At 28.8% G+C, this 18,836-nt stretch overlaps 1 protein-coding gene and 1 long non-coding RNA gene across 2 annotated transcripts in view; one reads left to right on the forward strand and one right to left on the reverse strand.

Annotated features, from left to right (window-relative positions):
* Positions 1-18,836, reverse strand: part of LOC124418649 — a 66,854-nt gene that overhangs the window by 10,217 nt on the left and 37,801 nt on the right. Inside the window, exon 2 of the long non-coding RNA XR_006940123.1 lies at positions 18,378-18,411. This is a non-coding gene — a long non-coding RNA (uncharacterized LOC124418649). The remainder of the gene's footprint in view (positions 1-18,377; positions 18,412-18,836) is intronic.
* The window catches only part of LOC111682783 (frizzled-3), a 30,840-nt gene continuing 26,937 nt past the window's right edge, over positions 14,934-18,836 (forward strand). The window contains exon 1 of the mRNA XM_023444768.2: positions 14,934-16,113. Coding sequence (XP_023300536.2) covers positions 15,889-16,113 — 225 coding nt within the window. The 5' untranslated portion in view covers positions 14,934-15,888. The remainder of the gene's footprint in view (positions 16,114-18,836) is intronic.

Raw genomic sequence — 18,836 nt, forward strand, 5'->3', positions numbered from 1 at the left:
CTATAGTCTAGTCTATAGTCTAGTCTATAGTCTAGTCTATAGCCTAGTCTATAGTCTAGTCTATAGTCTAGTCTATAGTCTAGTCTATAGTCTAGTCTATAGTCTAGGGTATAGTGTAGTCTATATTCTAGTCTATAGTCTGTTCTATAGTCTAGTCTATAGTCTAGTCTATGGTCACGTCTGGTCTCGTATAGTCTATATACTAATCTATAGTCTCGTCAATGGACAAGTCTATAGCCTAGTCTATAATCTAGTCTATAGACTAGTTCATAGTCTAGTTTATTAGTATGTATTTTATACACTCCATTTCTATTTTCTATACTCGATTTCGATAAATATTGAAAAATATCTAAATAATTTGTATTAAAAACGAAACCAATGAATTTTATTAAAAGAGAGTTTGATATCTCAAAAACTATAACAATATTAATAAATCTAATTTTTCTTTGATCTCATGTCATGGTTAATTTACCTTTTAGAAAAAACAAAAAGAGAAAAGTTAAAAAAAAAAAACTAAATAATATTTTTGCATTTCCTCCTCTAGTCATAAGTCGGCAAAAAACGTTTGAAGTTGTGTCATGTTGTCGCTAATGTAGTTGTAGTTGTTAATGTTGTTGTTTGTTGTTGTAGCTGTTGTCTTTTGCTTAGATTGCAGTTGCCATGTCTTCACATCCATTTAACTTTAACTTAATAATCTATTGATGACAATATTTTTCATTTGCTTTTTAATTTTTTTTAGCTCTTCTGCTTTTGATTTATAACTTTTTATCTTGTTTAATGCTTTTTAAAACAAAACAAAACAAAAAAATATCACTATTTGACTTTAAGCGAGGGGACTCCATCCACTCTAGTGTCTAATGTTTGTATATTAGTTGATTATATTTTTGTTATTTGGTTTCTTTAATGGACGTTTGTTTTTGAAAATGGTATGAGATAAGTTTGTTGGTTTGTTTGATTTTACTTTAGTTGCGACGAATGTGTTCAACTATTTCATTTTAGTTTAAGATTTTGTTTGCATTTTTTTTGTGATTTTTTTTTTCATTAATATTTGCAAATGTTTAGTTTATATTATTTGCCATTAACTAGTTTTCTGGTCGGCTGAGTTCAAAACAGCCGTAGAGTGGAAGCACTATTAAAATGGCAACAAACACACAGAGAAATATAAAGAAATAAATAAAACCAACAACACCAACAATAACTTCATGTTCTATACATTTATTAATCTGTGTACTTGTGTTGTTTGAAGTACTATTTTTATTTATTTGATTTTATTTGCTTCGGAGTACCCTATATCGAGGAATGAAAGTTTAATAAATCGACTTGTGGTTATAGTGTCGTTACATTGGCAATAAATTCTAGATCGTTATGCCACCGATTTATCATTATAGCTCTGAAAGCATTGCACCAAAGAGATTCCTGATGGAACATCTTCTGAGATTTCGGATGACTTTATTCATAGTCTTTTTGATCCCTAATCGATACAATTATATAGCTTCTATCAAACAGAGATAATTATAATACTTTTCAGGAACTCTATTGAAACTGCTACAACAATCTGAGATCTTGTTAAGCCAAAATTTCAGGATACGTTTTATAGGATCACTGCTAAAGATATTGTTGTGGGACCAAAATTTTCAAATTGTTTTGAAGAATGTAAGGTTGTAGTTCGAACGTTTAAAAATTGATCGAGTGTGTGATGAATTTAGACAGAGGAACAGCTTATTTTTGTTTTTGCAAAATCTCTATTTATGAAATTTTCAACTGACTTATAGTCGAGAAATTCATACACATGTACTAGACAGCTATGTACAAGATTTAAAAAAAATTATGTTCCCCGGTTTAACACTCTGAAACCGACGTGGATTTTTTATAACTATTTTACCGGCGTGGTGCCTGCTAGACACCATTTTTTGAAAGCTTATATTTTATATTTTGAATGTATTTTTGAAACCTAATTAAACTATTTCTGTTTATAGTTATGGGCTGTTATTTTTTATAATATTTTTTAACTGCGACATGACAATGGATGTTAAACAGTGTTTATTCACAAGGTACTAATTGAAAAATTAAATTTTTCTGATTTTTTGGTGTCTGTCAGACTACTACCAGAGAGTAATTTTGGATCATTTTTGGATTTAATATATTCTTATGATCGGGATTTCCGTGATTCACATATTCAGCGGTTTGTATAACATTATTTCAACTAGTGGATTTATAGCCAAGGTTTACAACATTAGTTCTGTTAAACGTTCCCTCCCTTTTGTGTACGTCTAACATAATAATTCTTTGCCACTGCCATGCATTCGTCGAAGTTAGATCCAAGTATCTTGGAAGTGATGTTATTCCGGAAATAACATACCTGACTAACACTGATTTTAAGATTCTTAGGAATTGCGTTCAGGAAACACTGAAAAATAATTCATTCAGTTCCTTTTTTCGGATTTGATGTAGTATAAATCCTCCTATTAACTTAACCTAACTCAACATATGATCCAAGCAGATTTGAACAAATATATCGTATTCAGTGATTTTCCAGGCCAACACATTTATCTGTTTTCTTTCCTTTTTTAGCAGTAAGCTAGCCTATAGGTATAGTAATTTTGAATTAGCTGAAGTCACAAAGGATCAACAGCTTTAATGCTTATTTTCGATTTGAATTTCCATGATCTTTATATTTACCGGTTACTGTAACTTCAGACCATTTAATGTTTTCAGCGATAAAATTTATAAAAGCAGAATAATTTCAATATTTAGTATTTTTCTTGAGCAACGCTTTGGTCTGTTATCTTTCCCTTTTAGTAAGAACATAGAGGACAAAAGATATATATGCGCCTAGTACCACATTGACACCGACGTACGACAACACGATTACTACGTTTTTTAAACATTTCTAAAGCGGATATGTATAAAATATAGAAGTCGACAACGAGAGTTGTCGTACGTATAAATATACTTTGACAACGGATGTTATTGAAAAATTGTAAACGCTTTGGTCTCAATTTGGTATGTCTATAAGTCAAGACACCTGTAAGTGAAAGACATTTAGACCAGCGTTGTGCGTTCTAATTACAAAGATTTTCGCTAATTCACACGTAAACAACCCGATGTTAAACAAAACTTTTTCAGTTGCTAAATATTTCTTCTAAGTGTTTTTTTTAATATTTTCTCACCACTACAAGAACAATTTCTTAGAATCTCTCTTTCTTCGCTTGGCTGAATTAGACGATATAAAGTTAGAGTTGAGAGTTTTGAAGAGATTCTCTATACAAATATTAATGTCGACCCTTCGAGATTTTATTTTCGGATGGTGTATGCACTTATATGTATATAAAGTAAATTTTTACTTTTATAACGATTCCGATAATTGCTAACATGAGAAAAATTAAGAGTAAGGAATGTTCGTGCTTCGAGTTAAATCGCTTTAGTTAAGAGTTTTGAGTAGGGCACAACAAAAGTGACCTATACCCTAAAACGATGATCTATGTGACTTTTAAATATTAAAGTATTATAAAGCACATTTGAGTACTTTATTTAATTTTTTAGTTGATGTTTTGCCGACATGGTCTGTCTGTTTAATTTCACATTGTATTTTCAGTAGATTTTATGAAATGTTTCTGTATGACTATTTTTTCATTATTTTTTTTTTTGCCTAGAATTTTTTCAATACTATAAAGTATAGAAGTTTTAAAAGTCATGTTAAAGTTATGGTACTTGTTGTTATTGTACTTTTTGCATTGTTAATAAATAAATGAGCTTGTCAATATTTAGTTATTTAACATTGAAAAGTTGAATTTTTTATGTTCGCATAAGAATTATAGGACCACCTGCGAAATAATGTTTTAAATGAAAAAAAAACATTTTAATAAAATTAAAGAGAAATTCTATAAAATCTAACCATTTTAAATACAATTCCAAAGTTATTTAAATCTAGCATTTAAAGATATTAAAAGATTAAACCCTCAAAAAACTAAAAAAAAACATTACCGTGTAATAATAACAGGAAACTTTTATGTTAAGAAATTATAAGCTACAACAATAAAAAAAATCAAAACGAAAAACAAAAAAATCTAAATGTAATAAAATCACAACTCATCTTTTTTGACCATTGTTGTCGTTTCCTTTTCCAACATAATTTTTTTTTTCTTCCTACAACATACCATAACAAAACCATGCCACACCATACTACACCACACATTGCTACAATGCAACAATACCGATGACGATAATAATAATAATGATGATAATGGTCAAATTTGATTAGCTTCGCCTTTGACGCTATCATTCATGCTGTCAGCTAAAGGCTGCAATTTCAAAATTCGCTGCACATATAAAAGACAAAGAAGGAGAAGTTGAAAAAAAAAAAAAACAAAAGCAACAACCATGCCGACATGGAGTGCCACACGTACCGACAATACTTGAACAATACCCTCCACTGCACCATTATACATTTGTACATAATTTTTTCGTAATCGTCATAGTCATCGTCATGTTTACGGAGTTTATTTTTTGTTCAGATATTACTAGTGGTGCCGTATAAAATGTGGATTTAAATCTCTGTAATAAAACCAATTTTGGAATCTGGAGAGAACTTTCTATAAAAAAGAAAAATTTGTTTTATAAAATTGATTGTCATAAACTAATTAAGAAAATACGTCTCTTTAATAGAAAATTTATCAGCAGAAAAATTTTTTTATAGAAAATTGATCGACAACATAATATTCCATAGAATATTTGTCGTCAGAAGAAATTTGTGTACAAAAAAAAAAAAAAAAAATGACAGACAAATTTTTAAAAGAAAATTGATTGACTGTAGAATTTATTAATCAATAGAAAATTGATCTAAAAAAGAATTTCCTATCGTTAATTCATTTACAGACTTCTGTCTGTCTACTGACTTTTGTCTGAAACTGATCAATAGAAGAATTTTCTATATAAACTATTGATCGAAAATAGAATATAAAATTTTAGAAAGAAAAATTTATGTAGAAAGTTTCTAAGCAATGAATTGTCTATAGAAAATTGATCTATAAATTAATTTTCTATCGATAATTCATTAACAGAGATTTGACTTTCTAAAATAATTGATCAATAGAAGAACTATTTAAACTATTGATCGACAGTACTAAATAAAAAATAATACTAAAAAAACAGATCGATAGAAGAAGTTTCTATAAAAATATATTGAAGAATTTTCTATAAAAAATTGATCGACAGATTATTGAACGAAAAATATTCTATAAAAAATTATCAATAAAGATGATCGACAGAAAATTTTTCACTTAAATTTTAGAAAGAAGTTTTTTCTATGGAAAGTTTGTCAACAATGAATTGTCAATAGAAAATTTATCTACACAAGAATTTTCTATCGATAATTTCTATAAAAACTGATCAATATAAGAATTTTTTATATAAATTTTTGATCGAAAATAGAATATACTAAAAAACCGATCGATAGAAGAAGTTTTTATAAAAAAATATTGAAAGAAGATTTTTCTAACAAAAATGGATAGACTATTTATTGAACAAAGAATATCCTATAAAAAAATTAATCAATTAAATGATCGACAGAACATTCTTCACTAAAATTTTAGAATTTTCTATAGGAAATTGTCGATAGAAATTTGGACAACAAAAAAATTTTATAAAAATAAGTTATCAATAGACTTTCGACTTTTTATAAACATTGATCTATAGAACAATTTTTTATAGAAACAAACTAATTTTCTATAAAAAAAATAATCAAAAGATTAATTTAAGAGAACAAACTGTCGATAGAAAATTTACCGAAAAAAATATTAAAAAAAATTGATGTATAGAATAATTTTTTAAAGAATATACTTATTGATAAACAAATTTTATTATAAAAACATTTATCAACAGAAATATTTTCTTTTCTACAATAGAAACTTTTTTATATAAAATAGTTTGACAGTAAAATTAATGGATCGAAATTGATCGATGGAAAAATGTTCTCCTAAAAATTTTTAGAAAGAAAAATGATCCATCGTTTCCCAACTGAAATCCATTCTATCTGGCAACACTTAACAATTTCTCCTCAGTATATCTGGACTTTTGCGGTACACTAACGCCTTAATGTGTTTAAGCAATGATAGAGATCTTTTGATAGTCAAGAAAAAAAAGTTAAAACACCAACTCCAACAACATTTTTACAACAAAAGGAACTCCTCCCTCTCGCTCTTTCTGCCACTTCCTCTATGTACATTAAATGATTTGTATGATCGTATCCATGGTCAAAGCAGAAAAATATACCAGCAGACCCAACGAAATAAAGAGACTAAATAAAACCAAATAAAACTATAGCTTAAAGCGTTTCATTATTGTTCATTTTCACAAGCTGTTCTTTCTAAAAAAAAAAATCGACATAGAAGGTGTTTAAATAAAAATATCTTTGTCATTGTATCTTTCGAAAGCAGTGGTGTAGAGAAGCTAAGGGGTTTCAGTGAATTCGGGAGCTAAAGAATTTTCTTACTGAGTCAAATAGGATAGTTCATACGATTGATAAAAAATATTGCATATTCCGACGATTTTTATAATATACATTGAAAAATATTTCCTTAAACATTTGTATTTTTTCATTTAAGGAAATTTCAAAAATCAAAAGAACTTTGCCGACTTTGATAACTGTCATATGATAAATATGTATAATTTGTATTTTGTTTACCTTCTAATCTATATTAACTCCACCCTATTTTTTTAATAAAGAAATTACCATTATTTTTCCTTTTATAACTGCACCCCTGTTTGTGTAAATAAAATATATTTATGTTAATAAAAAAACGGAAATCATCAAATGGACTTCAAACATTAAATACCGCCATTAAAAACGAAAAACTTTTACGAATCATACTAAGTAAAAGACATTTCTTAACAACGGTTTATTTTGCTATTGCAATTTTTTTAGCAAATGGGGTTGATCAAACAACGCCATCTATCAACAATCTATGAAATCAATATTCTCTCTACTTGAAAATTACTGTCTTAAATTTCCCTTATGTCATGACTGACCGCCGATATACATACATTCATATGTCTTCTACTCGCATACATTCTGAATTTATAAGTGTATGTTGGGTTTGTTTTTTTGGAATGATTTCTTTCCACATTTTTTTTCAAAGTAATCATTACACCATTTCCAAGAGTTTTCAAAACTAGAATTTATTTTTTTGTGAAAATTTTAATATGACAACTATAAATTTCAGAAAACTTTTATTTTTATAAATTTTTAAGAAAATATTTTTCTTTCAAACAGTTTTCGATCCATTTTACTTTCGAACAATTTTATATAAAAATGTTTCTATTATATTTTATATTGAACATTTTTATACAGTTTATGGTTTTTTTTAGGAAAATTCTTCTGTCGATCAATTTTTGATAAAAATTCGTTTGTCTATACATTTTCTATAGAAAATTATTTTGTTTATCAATTTCCAATTTTTCGGCCGACCAAATTTTGTTAATCAATTTTTATAGAATTTTTTTTTGTTAATAAATTTATTCTGTCGACCAACATTCTTCAGAATATACTTTAATCGGTACATTTTACATAAAGTTTATTTTTTCTTTATTTATTTATAGAAAATTGTACAAATTTTCTATAAAAAATCTGCTGTCTATAAATATTTTTTAAATATATTTTATATAAATTTTTTGTAGAAAATTCTTCTCTAGATAAAATTTCTACTGAGAATATTGTTGATCATTTTTCTTCTTTTTTTGTCAAACTAGAATTTACTTTGTTGACTAGCTTACTATATTTTGAATTGAAAACATTTAAGTATTTATAGTTGGGCATGGCCGACAATATGATATCCTACGCCACTTTATTAAGTGTTTCTTTTTCGATTTTTTAATAAATCGATAATTTTGATTTTTATCTTGATTCCGAAATGTTTAAGCCATTTATTGACAAAAGAAGAGATTTTCAAAAGCAGGTTTAAAAGGGTCCAAGGGGTCCATATTAGGGCTTTCCTTTGCTAGAGGGTATTTATGCAGAATTTCATCGTCATATTAGTGTTTATAAGTAAATTATGATAATCAAGTAATTTTCCGAAAAGGACCTGATCATTATGAAAATATCTAGCATTAGACTTTGCCGACTTTTTGAAGAGATACAACTACACTTAACACATTTATGAGTCCAAAAGCCCTAATTGGGGTGTACGCTTGAATAGAGGCTAAGCGAAATAATTAAGCATCTTTAATAGGCTTAGTCCTCAAGTCAAAAGATTAACAAGGTTCACATGAACACACATGACAGACGGACATAGCTAAATCGACACAGAGAAGGTATTATTAGCCTCCTGAAAATGGGTAATAGTTGTGTAGGGTATAAAAATACAAAGTGAAATAGTGTAAAATAGCACACACATTATTATTATTATTTTTTTTTGCAAATCAACGGTTCAGCGATCAAATTTCCCAACGGTATGTACGACGATCACAGTGAGTTAAAGTCAGATTTAACAGATATAACAGAACTTTTTTTCATCGTACTTTTTTTTAATGTGTTTATTTCGTATGATCGTTTTTTGTTAGTTGTTTCATATGTACGAGTGTTCGTTGATTTTGTGCCTTAAAATTTTTTTAAATGTGGCGGTTTTTCACTTTGAAAATCATACATTCATCCACCATCCAAGCAACCAACCGTCCATCCATCCATCTACCAGACGTCAGCCGTTGTTTGTTAAAGGAATTTTATAGTCTCTAGAGTTTTTAAAATGTTTGTTCATGGTTTAAGGCAATTGCATGTTTACTTTTTTGATTTGTTGTTCAGAGTGCAAACTCTACTACTCGGTACAAAAAAAAAAAAAAAAAACATGAAAAAATACCACACTACTCAAAAGAAATTCAACATCACACTATAAAGTACTGCTTGCTGATTTGTGTATAAGTACACATAAGTATGTATGTATGCATGTGTGTTGACTGCTGGATTGGAATGATATGGATGGATGATTGCTTGGTTTGTTCCATGGATAGTTATGTCAAGGTATACAATTTGTTTATAAAAAATGAAAACACTCGTAGTTCTACACTCGCCACAGTAAAATGAGCATTTTGTTTAGATTATATATTATTTTGTCTTTAATAATTACTATAATGTGTAATTAGTTAAAAGGCTATAGTTAAATTTTCGTTACACTCATGGTATGTGGTATTTTATTTATTTCATTTTGCTTTATATATAAGTACTCATAAACAATTTAACAAAAAAAAAATAATGATCACAATTTAAATATTTGTATTTACATATGTAAATAGTTTCGTTTTGGGAATAAAATGACAATTAAATAATTTGGATTTAGGAATCTGAGATAAAAAACATTTTGTAAAACAAAATTTTAAACCATGGCTCAATATATCAGTTTTCCTAATATTGTCATTTTACTTAATCGCTTAAATGATGTGAGAGATCAATGATCATTTATAAAGAACTTAAAAAATTAGTTAAAATAAGCAAGTAAAAAGTTTGTGTTTCCTAGCTCTCATCCCGTTATGCCATTTAAAAAGAAATTATGATAATTATCGAGATTACTTTCCTAACTAATGGACTTGAAACATAAACGAAAATGTTTGAATGTCCTGAGGGTTTTTTGGCCTCGAATAGAAATTTAGTAAAGTATCCTAAAGCGACCAATAGATTGGTTGCAGGCTAACTTACTATATATCAATATATCTTTATATCTATATATCTATATATCTATATATCTATATATCTATATATCTATATATCTATATATCTATCTATCTATCTATCTATCTATCTATCTATCTATCTATCTATCTATCTATCTATCTATCTATCTATCTATCTATCTATCTATCTATCCATCCATCCATCTATCCATCTATCCATCTATCCATCTATCCATCAATCTGTCTGTCTATCTATAAATTTTATTATTATAAATATTTATAAATCTATCAATTTATAAATCTATCAATAAGTCAGTCAATCAATCAATTTACCCCTCTCTCCGGTTTCAACGGATACTTAAATTAAATTTTAAAGTAAATAATACAGCTCAACAAAATTAAAAAGGTTGGGTCCTGGGATTGAAATTAAATTTTCTCATGAAACTTTTGTAACATTTTTTAATTTTTGTAATTTTGAAACAAATTTTATTTGTAAAATTTATTGGAAAACCCACACGACCACCCGAATAAAGAAGCATGATATTATCTTATTCAAGGTGGCATCGAATATTCTGTTAAGATTCTTCTCTCCAGAAAAGAAACATGTAATAAAATCTTAAAACTATGGCACTTTAAAATATTTTGTAAAACTCCAAACTAAGAATACTTCACCATATAAAAAAATAAAATAATATTTCACACATCATCATATTTTTTTATTCTTCCCATGATGAATTGTAAAAAATAAGTTTTGAAGTATAATAGATATAATAAAAAAGGAAATCTTTTATTAAATTAAAAATAAAGTTTTGAATAACATTTTAATTTCCTGCTGTTTTTTAACATAATTAAACTATTTTTTTGTGTAACAAAAACAACATTTAATTAATGATTTTATAATCGCCATGGTTGTACAAAAAAATGGAAAATAAAATTACCTTAAGACACAATAAAAAATGAAAATGATTTTCAATTAATGAACAATTTACTTAATATCAAAAGGAGATTCATTACATTTTTATAGCTAATTATCATAATAGTTTATAAAGCGTGTAAGTCACCATCATCAAGCTGCAGCCAAGATACACTCACTCACTGGTACTTACAACATGAGAGTATAAAAAATCAAATAAAAACTAAAGAAAAAGTACACAAAAACACACTTAAATACAAATGAAAACAAAACGTTCGAAATAGGACCTTAAAAGAAACTAAAGCAACAAATCCCCTCATCCTCATTCGCAAAAAAGTTGGCCAACAAAAAACAACAACTAAACACATAAGATTACAAATGTCAAGCAAAAAAAAAAACATTTAAAACGTAGCGCCAATGATGTTTCACATCGATGATGTTAAAGATGATCTCAAGCGTTGAGGAAAAAACAAATCGAAATAAAAACGATCAAAAAAATATAAGGTGCCTCCTCATCACATACATATTGGCAGAGAAGCAACCAAAACATTCAAAGAAGGCAACCAAGATGTTCGTTTAAACGACAGCCCTTCCTTACTACTGTTGTTTTGGTTGCATTGAATTGCTGCGTTTGCCGCATTTTACCATTTGCTTGATCCAATGCATGCAATACGAAAATTAAACGAATGTAGGAAAAAAAATTACAGAAGAAAAAACTCCATAACAGCCACAAGGGACCCTCAAACTAAAAAGAAAAAAATAGCACAAACAACTCTTAAAAAAAGTATTCAGTCATCATCGATTGGTTATAGAACAGATGTTTAAATGAATTGAATACAGAAAATATAAAAATCTTTGATATTTCATATCGATGATTCTAATGCACATTTACTACCATATATTATCTTCACTAAGGCGGCATTATCTTAAAACAACATCGAACTTTTAGATCTTAAAACCACAGACTGGTCTCGAAACGACTCACCTGCGCCTCTTTATATGCTTTGCAAATTACACGAAGTTTGCAACATGTTCCACCCACCCTAGTGTAAACACTTCATTCACGTACTTGAGCTATATAATCACTTCACGTTGCTGTCTTGTTGTGTAATTTTCGAGATGTAAACACATTACTTCAATTTACTATCCCAGAAACGGGATGGCCTTAGTTGTTCCGACAACAGCATTTAAAACCCTACAGCGATCTCTTAAGAACGCTAAAATAGCAATAACTGAGATGTTGAGTTACACTGATTCCCTGATGAAGTTCGACTCACCTGCACCTCTTTATGTGCCTTACAAATTACACGAAGTTTGCAACATGTCCCACTCATCCTAGTACAAGCACTTTCTCAAGTGCTCGAGGTTCATAATTTCTTCACATTGCTGCCTCGTTGCGTAATTTTCGAGATGCAAACACATCACTTCAATTTACTATCCCACAGACGGGATGGCCCCTGTTGTGTCGACAACAGCATTTAAAAACGTATTATATCTACAGACTTTAAATAATCCACAGACTTTGTCTTACTCACTGAGAACACAGATAAATGTAGTAAATGAGGTTGAAGATTGTAAACCCTGAATATATTCATACAAGGAAGGAAAATTCAATGATATCTCTTGTATAAGATACCTTACATTCATTACCATTAAACCCAACTTACTTCTTATGTATCCGACACATTCATTGAGAAAATCACCCAACACAATCACTATAGGTAAACGGGTGCATGAGCCCACACTCCACTACATCCATCACGTATATATACGGGATGGCAAGATTGAGCTCCCTCGAATTGCAAGATGTAACAATACTTGTTATTTTATAGAGGTAGAGGAAGAATCGGTGCACCAAAGGGTAAATCAGTATTTATTAGTATTAGCTTCATTCATGATCTAAAAGTGGCCCTGGTACTCCCAGAAAAAAAAGAATCACAAACTTGTCCTTATTGTGGATAGTTATTCTTATTCTAATATTGGAATATACACATACGATAATAATGATTCAAATTAGTCTGATAATCGAAATCAAATGATTCCACTTATATAAGAAATTAGGTTAATCTTGATCAACTTTAAACTTCTGTTCCTTTAAACTTCTGTTCCATCAAAGCACTAGAGAGAACATTCAAACAACATATGTTTGCATGAATATTATTGCATTTTTTCTTCTTTCCCAATCCTTAGTTTCCTTCGTCGTAGTCATCGTTGTGTTGTTTTTCTTTCCATAATACATTTTGTCTTCCTTAGCTAATTCATACCGTAACGAATACGGAACAACATTGGAAATTTTAATACACTACACTCCTCAACGATGTCAGCACCACCAAGTACTATGCCCGGTATTAATACCAAACCCAATTCGACAACAAACAGCAAAATAATAAAATTATTCGAACGACCGGCTTTTATGGAGTATCGTAGCAAGTAGTATCCCCAATATCTACATTCTATACTTACTGCCTGACTGACAACGTAACAAAAACAAAAACTTCAACAACTACACAAACAACTTCACAGAACTTATGCCGGCAATTATGATGAGAGTGCGCATTCATAATCAAATGGTGTATGAATGTTGAGGGGACATACTCGTCGTAAAGTGAAATGAATAAGAAAAAAATATAAAACAAAAACAACAACAGGAACCGCAACTGCAATATTATTCTACAATTTTAGCACTTTAGTCATATCAGATAGTAGTGCATGAAGATATGGATGTATGTATGTTGGAGGGTAAAATATTATGAGTTTGGAGGAAACTACAAGTCAGAAACGAGTAAGTGAAATTGGTATGATAATGATCATACAAATAAAACTGGGTGAAGTTTGAGAGTGTTATGTGTTTGTTAAAGACGACTTGGTTATAACTTATAGATATTTTTTAAGGATTTAGTACAATGCAAATAATAGTCTCAAATTTACTATAATGTTTATAGGAAGCCTTGACCATAGTTTCAACTATGGATTTAAATACAGGCCTATTCTGAATAATTAATTCCTGGGTAATTTGTTTCCTCCCCTGTACATAAAGCATGCAAAAGGAAATAAAACTCCCGGGGAATTATTGGCCCCTATTCGGCATTTCAATTTGAATCGAAAATTTCAATCGTAAAGCATTGAAATGTAATTGCTTCTTCTTTTTCTTAAGATTCTGTTTTTTGTTAGAATACCTTTTTTAGATCATTGCGTAACAGAATGCCAGATATAGTTTTTCGAGTATATTCTTGATTTTAGTGCCCGCTATAGTGTAGTGCCGATTATAGTCTAGACTCTAGACTATAAAACCGGATATATTGTCAACTATAGTAACGACTTTACCCTCGACTATATTACCGACTTTATCCACGACTATAGTACCGACTATCGACTCGACTACGCCAGGAGTCATTAGACTCTTTGGTCTTATTTCTTGGAGTCTTTTGCTTGGGGTTTCACCATCGGAAAACCGAAGGATTCGACCATAGAATGTTGGTTAATAGTCTGATGTACATAGAAACTATTATATAAGGATAGGTTCGTTGCTACTGCTGCAGAATCTATCAGAGAAGTGGATGGAATTGTGATGATAACAAAAGTATTGAAACACAAAATGAATCAGATAATAAAGTTATATTGTTTATTTGGTGATGGATGAACGGTATTTCTAATCGAGTTTTCTCGGTAGAATTTCCATCTTTGCCATGTTATATACAAATTTTACTCAGTTCATATCAATCTTGAATTCCGTTTTGAGTAAGAACGAAGTCTCTGAATAGTGATGTAAATCGTACATCAATCCACCAAATACGTCTCTAGATGCTGTTTGCATATCTACAGAGTTCATTTTATATGATCTGAAGATTGTTTGAGAGTATATATAGCTCAATTACATGAGCAAAGTGCTTGTACATGGACCGTAAATTTAACTATAGTTTGCCTATATTAGTGACTATGTAGCGTCCAGGGTCTTGACTATAGTTTAGGCTGAAGTTTCAGGTTTAGCTGGACAATAGTATAGATTTTTTCAGTTTTTTTTTGACTGTAGAATAGAATATAGTGTAGATAATAATATCGACTTTTGCTCGGACATAATGACGACTGTATTCTAGCCTACAGTTTTGAGTATAATGTTCACTACTTGGTCCTTGCTATAATTCAGAATTTTGGTCTCGGCCACAGGCTATTGTCTTATCCTTAGTCCCGTATAAATTTCAAACTATAGGGTACACTTTTATTAACCAAATTATACGATACTTCACTTCCCTAGACACTCAATTAACATGAACGAACGACCAATGAAAACAGTTCGATCAAACCGAAATGTTCGAACAAATAGTCATGGAATAAAACATAACACAACACAACTAAAAACCAACATGCACATCAGACAACCACAACAGTTTGCCAGTAAAACTCAAAGTGTTCACAACGCTCACACGGAGTATACAAAACGTGCGCATACTGATAAATTCGTAAATAACGAAAAATTAACGTGTATCTAACAAATGCGTTTATAAACTAATATATACTAATGCGATAGAGCGATTCTTAGTAGTAATTCGAATGCGTGCGTATTTAAATTTTAGTTTTTGTCTTTAGAAGGGAAATTTACATTTAATGACTTGTATTGAAAATACGACGACTACCTGCAAAACAAAAAGAGATCATTTTCGATCAAATGATATGTTTGAGGGATTTTAAGAATATCAAAAGTGTGTGTAATATAGAATAGTTTTCGGATTTTACTAAAAATTTAAAAAGAAAGAGAAAATATAAAACTAAACCAAAAAAATGACGATGATAAAGATGATGTATACAATAAAAAGTCTTTGATGTTTTTGTACTTGTTTCGTTTAATGGTTGGAAAAAATATACAAAATAAATAAAACGAGAAAAAAATTTATATTTTAGTGGTAGAAAAAAATTTCAAATAAAGAAATAATAACACGCAGAGTTCAAAGTGAAATTCGATTGTTTATCTATGAAATTAAACAACTTAAATGAGAAAATAAGAAGAAAAGATCGGAAAAAATCTTTTAACATCAACGGGGTTAATGTGTTTACTTTAAATTAACAAAAACAACAACTACAATAACGGCAAGATCGAAAATAAATATTGTTGTTTTTTTTTTAATAAAATTTAAGTTAATGATATTGAAGATGATCTTCAAAGTGAAATTTTTATAAAAAGTAAATAAAAATAAAAAAGAAAATTATAAATTTCAAAAGAAACAAGATTTTTTCATTAAACAGCTGTTTATGGTTATTTGTATTGCAAAATAAATAGACCTTTAAAAACAGCTGTTTTTTGGCCAATAACAGAAATAAACATAATGGCTTTTGTAAAAGCTTTAATGGCGGTCTTTGTGGCTTTAAGCTTTATAAGTTTAAGCCAAGGATTAATAACAGCCTCCTCTGCTGGGACGCTTAACTCACAAACAACAAATGGATTACAATGTCAGCTGATTACCGTTACAGCCTGCCAGGGTTTGGGTTATAATATGACCGCCTTACCCAACTTAGCCGGACATACCAATCAATTGGAAGCTGAACTTAGGGTGGGTATTTTTTTTTTGTTTTTTATTAATTTCTCATCATAAATTATGAACTTAGGTCATCATCAACTTATTTTCATTGAGAACTTTTTGTTTGTTAAAAAAAATGATCTCATATAAATTTATTTCAAAAATTAGCACGCTTGCGTGCACGCACATGAAAGTTTTCCTATTCATATTGTTAACGAAATGTTTTTTTTATTCTAAAAAGTATACTGTCAGTTTTATAACCTCCTCCTTTTTTGTAGAGGGAATTACAAAAAGTATAATAGTTTTTGCTTGAATAATTTTCTCTAGCTAGGGTTTATGACTTGACTCGACTGACTGACTATTCCTAGTCAAGTTCGTATCAAAAATAAATGCGGCTTTTAATGAGAAAACCAACCACACACATTAGTTTTGTTGGTTAGTCGTCATTTGGCCTCAAAAGTTGATTTTTTAATGTATTTTTTTGAAATTTAGATCTCTGGCTTTAAGATAAGCCTTACTTTAGTTTGTACAAGTTTTTGTGTTTTTTTTGTTTTTGTATCTGTTAAGGCAATAAAAATAATTCTTAGAAGTTACGTGTTTTGTGATGTTTATTACACATTTTTTTCTTTCGATTGTGTGTTATATTTCGCACAACATTTTACTACTAAAACCACACTCACTCACTCATCATAATCATCATTATAATGTTGGATGGATTATTTAGAGTGCCAGCAGGGAAGGAAGAAAGGTTTTGTGGTCTTAGCATTTTTGGTCGGTGTTTTATATGTTATTATAAAGTGTGTGCTGAAAGTGTTTCATGTAAAAAAAAAACGTGTGTGGTTTGTTTTTTGAAAGTGATATTTCATAAATTTTTATAAAAACAGGAAATTTGAAAAAAAATTATAAAAAATTTTGGATAAAAAGCTTGATTTTTTTTAATTTTATGAAAATACATGAATTATTTCCCAAGAAAAACTTGGTAATGACTTTCACCTGTAATTACATACCTAGCAACATATTTTTCAATGTTTACTACATATCGTTTGGATTACATGGAAGTAATCGAATAAGGTCTTACTAATAATGTGTTATTTAAATACTTTCTTATTCATTAGTTCTATTGACTGTGTTTACGTTTTTTCATGCGATTGACTAGTTTTTGTAATTACTTGCAACTGTTTGTGGTTAGTATTTGCCTCCAGTGACTTCACCTGAGTTAAAATACTATTGATTTTGAAAATGTTAACCCTGGTTAATTATAAAGTATAAATTGACATATTTTTCTTTTTGAAAAATTCAATCAAATCCAGCTAGCGAAACCAAGTATATGTTTCTTTGACCTTTAATACCGCCCACCAATGATCTAAATAAGCTTTAAAATAATCAGTTCACGACAGAAACACTATGCATAATCTCTGGAATATATACATATTTTCAGTCTTATACTATTAGATGTGGTAGTTCTTTAATTTATCGATAAATCAGATATTTTCCGAAAGAAAACTTTTTTAAAATCAATAGAGATTAGTATCATAAAGTTAAAGGGAAATTCTTTCAAAAATGAAAAGTTTAAAATTCAAACGGAGACGGTAAAGGGATGAGGTTAAATTTAAATTATTTCCTATTTAGATGCTAGCTTTAAGTCAAATGATTATGTTTTCTTAGACATATTTTAACTAAACTTTATAGAGTTTAAACTAAACTGTAAAAGCAAATTTGCTTGAAGACAACTAAATGTGTTAAAAGTTTTAAAAATTAAAGTTTTTTTTTAAATATTAGGATTTTAATATTTGTTTTAAAATTCATTTACTTTCCAATTTACGGACTCAGATAATTTTCGATTAAAGTAACTTCAAAGTTTAAAACCAATTAAGCTTAGTTTAAACTAAACTTACTTAATATCTGAGAGTTTTAATCCAGATATAAAGATGAAAGTAGTTAGCTTAAAGCAGCCTTAGATAGAGAGCAAAAAATGTGCTCTATGACTAATATTGTTTGTTTTTGAAATCAAGAGTGTACAAGAGCTTTTATAGCCATATAATAATTTAAAAGCTTAATTAAAAGTTTAACTTCAGAGGCATTAAACTTAGATTATTTTTAAATTAAGTTTAGTTTAACAAAAGCTTCGATTAACTAAATTTTATTATTAAATATAGACTAAAAAGCGGAGAATAAGCCAAAAATTTTAAGCAAATTTAAAATACTAAAAACTTTTAAAAATCAATAGTTTAATTATAAAGACAAATAAACTTATTTAAACAATTTTAAAAATTATAATTATAATATTAAACACTCACCCTTAACCAATTCTTTCATTTACTGAAGAAAAATCTGAAAAGAAAAGAAAAAAATTATTATCACTTCATCTTTTTTTTCGCTCAAAAAACAATAAAAATTCCTAACAATTATTAAAAAATCATTAAAAATAAAATGGGCGTACATTTAAATACCATTCTAGGAAAAAATACTTTGCATTTTTTAAATATTAACATAATTTCAAATAAAAACATCAAACAAAAATTTATATTTATGATCTTGCCCTATCCTTTGATTAGCCTAAAACAAAATAGGGGTTCATTGTACTTTTACATTTAGGGGAATTTTTCAATAAGAAATTCCTTATCAATAAATAAGCAAATATAAACATTAGTAAAGCGAACATTTTTTTTCTTTGAAAAACCTAATAGTTAGAAAAGTATTTTTTAATTACAAAAATGCAAACAATTGATAGTTTTTGATGACAACAAGTACCCACT

The sequence above is a fragment of the Lucilia cuprina genome, chromosome 3 (genome assembly GCF_022045245.1).
Source record: "Lucilia cuprina isolate Lc7/37 chromosome 3, ASM2204524v1, whole genome shotgun sequence".
Lineage (NCBI taxonomy): Eukaryota > Metazoa > Arthropoda > Insecta > Diptera > Calliphoridae > Lucilia > Lucilia cuprina.